The sequence below is a fragment of the Tupaia chinensis genome, unplaced genomic scaffold (genome assembly GCF_000334495.1).
Source record: "Tupaia chinensis unplaced genomic scaffold, TupChi_1.0 Scaffold000671_2, whole genome shotgun sequence".
Classification (NCBI taxonomy): Eukaryota; Metazoa; Chordata; class Mammalia; order Scandentia; family Tupaiidae; genus Tupaia; species Tupaia belangeri.
The window spans coordinates 2134532-2141136 of NW_006160194.1; the positions used below are offsets into that span (position 1 = coordinate 2134532).

At 66.1% G+C, this 6605-nt stretch overlaps 1 protein-coding gene across 1 annotated transcript in view; it reads left to right on the forward strand.

The window, feature by feature from the left end:
• The window catches only part of ADSS1 (adenylosuccinate synthase 1), a 17909-nt gene that overhangs the window by 4115 nt on the left and 7189 nt on the right, over positions 1-6605 (forward strand). Inside the window, 2 exon segments of the mRNA XM_006160077.3 lie at positions 3472-3574; positions 5911-5973. Of these exon segments, the coding sequence (XP_006160139.1) occupies positions 3472-3574; positions 5911-5973 (166 nt within the window).

Sequence of the window (6605 nt, forward strand, 5' to 3'; positions counted from 1 at the left end):
CCCCCCGCCCCTAGCCGCTTGCTCCCAGACCCGGGAAGCGTGCACTGGCCACCCCGCAATCCTGTCCTGAGGTGGTAGCTACACCGAGAAGGACCTTGCTGTTGAGGGACCCAGGGGTAGGGAGGCCATGGGGGTGTGCCTGGTGGGCGGCTGGAGCCAGGTGGGCAGAGCGGGGTGCAGAGGGAGGGAGTTGGGCACCTGCACCGCAGACCCACGGCCACCACACGTGCTCTGTGGGGGCAGCCAGGGAGGCCAGAGGACTCTATTTGCCCTGGCTCTTACGAGGGTGGGCCAGCAGACACGGTGCGGACACAGCTAGGGTCAGGCTGTCAGACACCCTAGTGGACTGTGGTCAGGCCTTGGTCTGTCTCGTGGCCAGGAGAGAGCCTCTTTTCTAGCTCCCTGACATCAGGGAGGTAGCTACCAGGGGTGCCCTGGGGGCCACCTCAGGGCTCGGGACCCAGCTCCCAGTCTCGGCAGGAAGGCCCGCCTCCCATGCAGCCCTCAGTCAGGCTGACACCACGGCGACTGCGGAACTGATGGGACTCAGTTCCAAGGTGAGCCCACCTCAGACCCCCTGGCAGGCAGCTGTTACCTGGTTCCAGGGTCACCTGCTCAGCCAATGGGACACGGGCGCGGCACCCCCAGAGCAGCTGTTCTCTTAGGCTCTGCCGCCACCTCACGTGCCCCGACCAGCTCCCTCTCCAAACGCCCCGGTCAGGCCCAGACACCCGCACCACTCAGGGACTGGCGACACCCCTGGGCCTACCCATGATCGGTTCCCCTGTGCCTTCAAGTATGACAGCCCCAGGCTGAAGAGAGGCCAGGGCTGAGGTCCTTGTGCCAGCCTCAGTCCCCGCTCCTGAGACCTGGCAGACAGGACGGTCGGTCCCTCCAGGGCTATCCTGGACTCTGGAACTACAGGGAGCCCTGCACGTCAGCAGGCCCCAGCTCAGTGTCCCTGGCTGGCCCATGTCCTATGGGAGTGGCCTGTGGCCCAGGCCAAGACCGGTGCAGGGCTGGGACCACTCATGCCCACTGGCCACCGACGCCTCCCCTTGGTGCCTGTGCCTGCCCGACAGGTGGCTATGCTGGTGGCACATGGCCTGCCCGTGTCTGTGTGTGTCTTCGGTCCTTGGAGCAAAAGTGAGGGGGGGACAGGGCACCCCACCTGGGTTAGTCCTGCTCACCTATGGCTGGCCACCTCATGGCCCCCAGACACCTGCCAGACCAGGGGAGGAGTCCGAGTTAGAGGGACAGCAGCTGCCACTTCTCCTAGCGCTTGGTTTCCCCTCGCCCAGCCCTACCCGCCAAGGTGGCAGATGTGGTCATGGCCAGAACGCCCTCTGGGAACTGGGAGTGGGGTGGGGATTGCCACATCCAGCACGTGGGGGGCCCAGGCACCTGCTGAGCCACGGCAGTCTCTGCACACCTGAGGCCCAGGAGTCCTGAGCTCCCGGGGTCCTGCGCCTGCCGGGTGCTGGTCTGCTCCGCTGGACCCCCTCCAGGTGCTCGGACCAACCCCAAGCACCAGGCTCTCTCCTGGCAGCCCCGGGTGTGTGAGCCCGCCAGGCGGGCACCCCAGGCCCTCGCCTGCTCACAGAGCCTGTGCCCGGCCATGCTGCAGGGGCTGGGAGTAAGCAGGCCCAGTCAAGGGCCAACTAGCCGAGAGCTGTGCTCGGCAGGACCACGCCTGGCCGGGCCTGTGCTGGGAGATGGGCGGGCTCTGGCTGGGGCCTTCCTGGGCGCCATCTCTGCTGTGGGCTGCTGCAGCATCAGACACCTGGGGAGGGCCAGGCCCGACTTCGCAGGCGCGCTGCATTTCAGCCCCCAGAGTTCAGGACCGAACCATGGAACCGGCTCTCAGATGGTAGGGGCTGGCATCATGGAAGTCAGGGCTCTCAGATGGTAGGGGCTGGCATCATGGAAGTCAGGGCTTGGAGGCGGTAGAGGTGGGCGGCCAGAAGGTGTGTTAAGGCCACAGCCAGTGGCATGATTCCTGGTGCTGAAGTGGGGTCCCAGGAGGGCCGGCCCCTCATCCACCTGCCCTCTTTCTGTCCCTGGGCTCCCTTCCTTGGGCTGTCAGAGGGACAGAGAGGAGGTGGGGAGGGCCCACCTTCACCACAGGTCTTGCCTGGAGCCCTTGCCTCTGAGCTCTGGATAGGAGGGTGCCTGGGCCCCAGCATCTGTGGCTGTCTGTCTGCTGGACAGGCACAGCGCACACAGCAGTAGGAGGCCCTGGAGTGGGGACCCTGGGCCTTGGCCTGGCCCCCCACTGCAATCCTGCTGGGAGATGGGGCAGGCCAGCGTGCAGGAAAGGACCACAGAACAGTCTGCAGCCCGGCCCTGCTGTGTCGCTCCTTGGGGCCCAATCGCCATCCGGTGGCGGGAAGTGGGGCTGGTGACCCAGGCTCCTGGTGGCTAGGACCCCTGGGGCTCTGCTGCAGTCCCATCAGGACCCTAGTGGTATTCCAGGGGTCTCCACACGCTGGCGGGACCTGGCTGCAGAGGCTGCTGCGTCGTCAGCCCACGTAGCCAAGCATGGCTCCGCTGCCCCTGGTGCAGCTGCAGCAGGGCCTGGGCTGGCACCTCGGCACCTACCCCGCCGGCCTACCTGTGCTGCAGGAGCAGGGGTGGGGCAGGCAGGGCCGCGCGCAGTGGGCCTGGGCTGTGGCGAGCAGGCTCTGTGTGGGTGGCAGGCACCTGCCCAGGGCGAGGGAGTGCTGGTGAGTACGCACCCCTGCGGGCCCTGCTTTCCTCTCCAACTAAAGCCAGTGAGGGAGGCGGGTATCAGGGACCTGGGGAGGCAGGCCTGGGGCGCAGGGACAGGCTGCTCACACAGGCTGGGCTGGGCCTGCATGTCCTGCCTGGGCCTCTCCCTATGCCCACCTGCAGCCCCTGACACCCACGAGCTCTGGGAAGGGAGGCAGTCGCTGTGCACCCCCAAAACAGGCTGGCCTTGGGGACTTTCCTTCCTTTTTTTGGAGAGGTTTTTGATATAGGGCGCATGCACTCGCCAGAAAGACAGAGACAGACAGACAAACAGAAAACGAGGGAAAGTGAGAAAGCAAACCACCAAGTCCAGGACTTGAATCACGGTTGGCCATGTGGGAGTCCAGTGCCTTTAACCGCCATGCCACCTGCTGGTCCCCCTCTTCTTCATTCTTACGTAGGAGTGCTAGGCCAGAGGGAGGGGCGCGTGGCCCCGAGGAGGGAGCTCTGGGGTACTGGAGCTCTGGGTGGGGCCCGTAGCTCCAGGACCTGCCTGAGCCCCACTTGGAGGTGCGGCCAGACTCTCCAACACAGTCCCAATCCCCCACAGAGGGTCAGCGTGGCCTCTGCACCGGCCTTCCCAGGCCGAGCTGCTGGACCAGGCCTTGGGGCTGGGCCTTCGGCAGGCCCTGAGGGGCAGGTGGAGTCCAGGGGCCTGGCACTCAGGTGCCACTAGCTCCAGCCAGCTTCTGTCCCCAGGGAGGGAACAACGCCGGCCACACCGTGGTGGTGGACGGCCAGGAATATGACTTCCACCTGCTGCCCAGCGGCATCATCAACACCAAGGCCGTGTCCTTCATCGGTGAGTGTCCCGGGCCACACCGGGTGAGGCTGTGGGAGCCCAGGGGCTGGGCGCTGCCAGTAACCAGGGGCCCTGATGCAGAAGGGGAGCCGGGCTGGCAACCGTGACCTGAGAGCCGAGAGCCCGAGCCGTGGTGGTGACCAGGGCTTGGCTCAGAGGAGGAGCGGGCTGGCAACAGCCCCGGGAACTGGCAGCGTGGCAGGTCCTGCTCCCAGGAGGAGCCTGCAGGGAGCCCATCCTTATGGCCAAGACGCCAGCCGCAGGCTCCCACAGGCCTCAGGGCAAGGGCGCCCTACGTGTGCGCACTCATCTGTGCACGGAGAAGCAGACACGTGTGCATCTGTGCACGAGCTGAGGCATGTGCAGGAGGCAGGCCGCTTCGCTACGGGGCTGGGGCTATGCTTTCCCCGACCTACGGGGCCAGTGGCCACCATCTCCCACCGGGCTGCAGCTCCAGCTGTCTGACCGGCTCCTGTCCTGGCTAGAGGGACCTCTGCGCTCCCCTCCTCAGGGACCTCCCCACCCACCAGTGACCTGCTCAGTGCCCAGTCTCCAGCCTCCAGGACTTGTCCCCCCTCTTCCTCTTTCCTGGTCAGAACTCTCCATTCTGGCCTCAGTTCTCTGACCAAGACAGCCCTGCTCAGAGAAGGTGCCTTCTCAAGGACATGGCAAGGCCACGTTGTGACTTATCTGTCCCCAAAACACACGTGCTCACCCCTGCCAGGGTGGCACAAGTCTGGCCACTGAACAGGCAGAGGAGGGACAGTGCCAGCAAGGCCACGGAGCTGCCTGCGGCCAGGGGCCCGAGAGCCTCTCCGGCAGGAGAGACCCACCTGGCCCTCCCAGCGTGCTGCCCACCACGCTGCCCAGTGGGCCCTAGGCACACCACTCTGGGCTGTGCGGCGGGCCTTCCCTGCCGCAGCCTCGGTCTCTGGAGCCGGGCTCTGCCTGGTGGGAAATGATGCAGCACTTGCCCAGGTGGCGTCTCAGGGCAGGGCAGAGCTGGCTCCACGGTCAGCGTGGCTGGGGGTGCCCTCAAAGGCTTGCCTCACAAGGGGCAGTCTGTGCCAGGGTTCACAGTCACCCCGCGGCTTGCGACACTCCTGGGCCTCTGCCACATGGTTATTTCAGGCCATCGTGGCATTTAGGTGACCTTTTGTGCTCGCCGTGGCTTACGTGGCCTCTAGGCTACGCCCCTCTGCAGCGGCGTCCTGACTCCGTGAGCCCACGTAGTGGCCAGCTCTGCCAGGGACCGAGGGAGGGGGCCCTCTGAGGCCACAGGTGGTCTCTCGGAGCTTCCCCTGGTCACACTCCCGTGCTGGGGACCCAGGGCAGTCCCCTTCCCTCTCGGCCTCAGTGTGCCATTCAGGTCCCACTTGGGCTCTCCAGACAGGAACGCACCCCCGGGAAGCCTTTCTCCAAGCACCTACTTTCCCGTGGTCATGACACTTGAGTACAAGCCAACAGCTTACGGGGGACGCAGTCGAGGGGCTGCAGCGCGGTCAGTTCAGGACGCGCCACCCTCCCGGCCGTCCCCTGTGCCTTTGCTGGTGGCCCCTCTAGCCAGCCCCAGGCCCTGCTAGCTCCTGCTGGCTGTGGGTGAGCTGTTCCCATTTTCGGCCTCTCCCTGTTGGCCTCCTCCAAAACGCCAGGACAGTGGCTACCCAGCGTGGGCCCTGCAGCCCGGCCTCTTCCCGCAGTCACACTCCCCGTGTCTTTTCTTGGAGGGATGCCCCTTCCACATCGGTGCTGAAGGACACTGTCGCATGCACGTGCCTCATGTCCCTCTCCAGAAGGGCATCTCAGTGGCTCCGAGTCCGGGCAGTTGGGCATAAGCCACCGGGCACTTCCCCACGCAGGTTACTGAGGGGCCCTCTCTGCTCCTTCGGGTAAATTCCAGGGGGCACGACAGTTGCACAGCCACCGCGTGTCAGGCTTGGTCATCTTCCCCAACGCAGCCCTCTGACAGCCCCAGCCATGGCCGCTGCCACTTGAACTCTGTCCTCGTGAGCGCAGCCCGGGAGCTACTGGGCCGTCCTCATCCTGTGACGGCTGGCCCCACGCCTGGCCTGGGCTGGGACATTCCACGGCACGGAAGGCCCCGCCATGCATCCCTCTGTGACACATGGCTGCTTCTGTCTGGGCTGTCATGAACAGTGTGCCCTGCCAACGCTGCCCCACGCTGCCCAAGGGTGGCTGATGGCCTCCTGCCTTTCTGTGCCCTGCCCACGCCGACCCACAGTGCCCGAGGGTGGCCGACGCCCTCCCGCGTTTCTGTGCCCTGCCCACGCCGACCACGCTGCCCGAGGGTGGCCGACGCCCTCCATGTATTGCAGGCAATGGGGTTGTCATCCACCTGCCAGGCTTGTTCGAGGAAGCAGAGAAGAACGAGAAGAAAGGTAGGTCCGCTCCCGCTGGGGCTGTCCCGGTGCAGCACCTGGCCAGGGTTTCTCCGGAGGGGCAGAGGTAGCTTCCCCAAGGAGGCGCGTGGCCCCAGCCCTGTGTAGTGCGAGTGGCAGGCCAGGACGCCCAGAAGCCCCAGAGTGGCAGCTACCTCGGCCTGGTCCAGGTGGCACTGAGACCTGGGTTCAGGGAGTCTGGGAAGGGCCCAGGCCCTAGTATTTGACACACGGCCCTAGGAGACGCCCACTCGTGCTTGGGGGCCACTGGGTCAACTGTGGGTCCTGGGCCTCAGTGGGCGTCTGGCTGGGCACGCTGGCGAGTGAGCAGGGAGGCCTGTGGTGCGCCCAGCTGAGGTGGCTGCCCTGCAACGGGGCAGACAGGAGCTCGAGGGGCTGGAAGGGAGCAGGGCTGGGCTAGGGCTGGGATGAGCAGAGCATGCGGGCCGCCAGGGGGAGCCAGGCAGGCTGTGCAGAGGAGGGTGGGCGTGCCTGGGATCAGTCCTGCTCCTCAGCCTCAGGCATGTGGGCAGATACCTGGGGCAGGGCCTCTGGCAGGGAGGGGGCAGGGAGGGGCTGTCTTGCTCCCTGTGCGCCCTGCCCCAGAGCAGTGAGCGGCCCCACCACGGCCC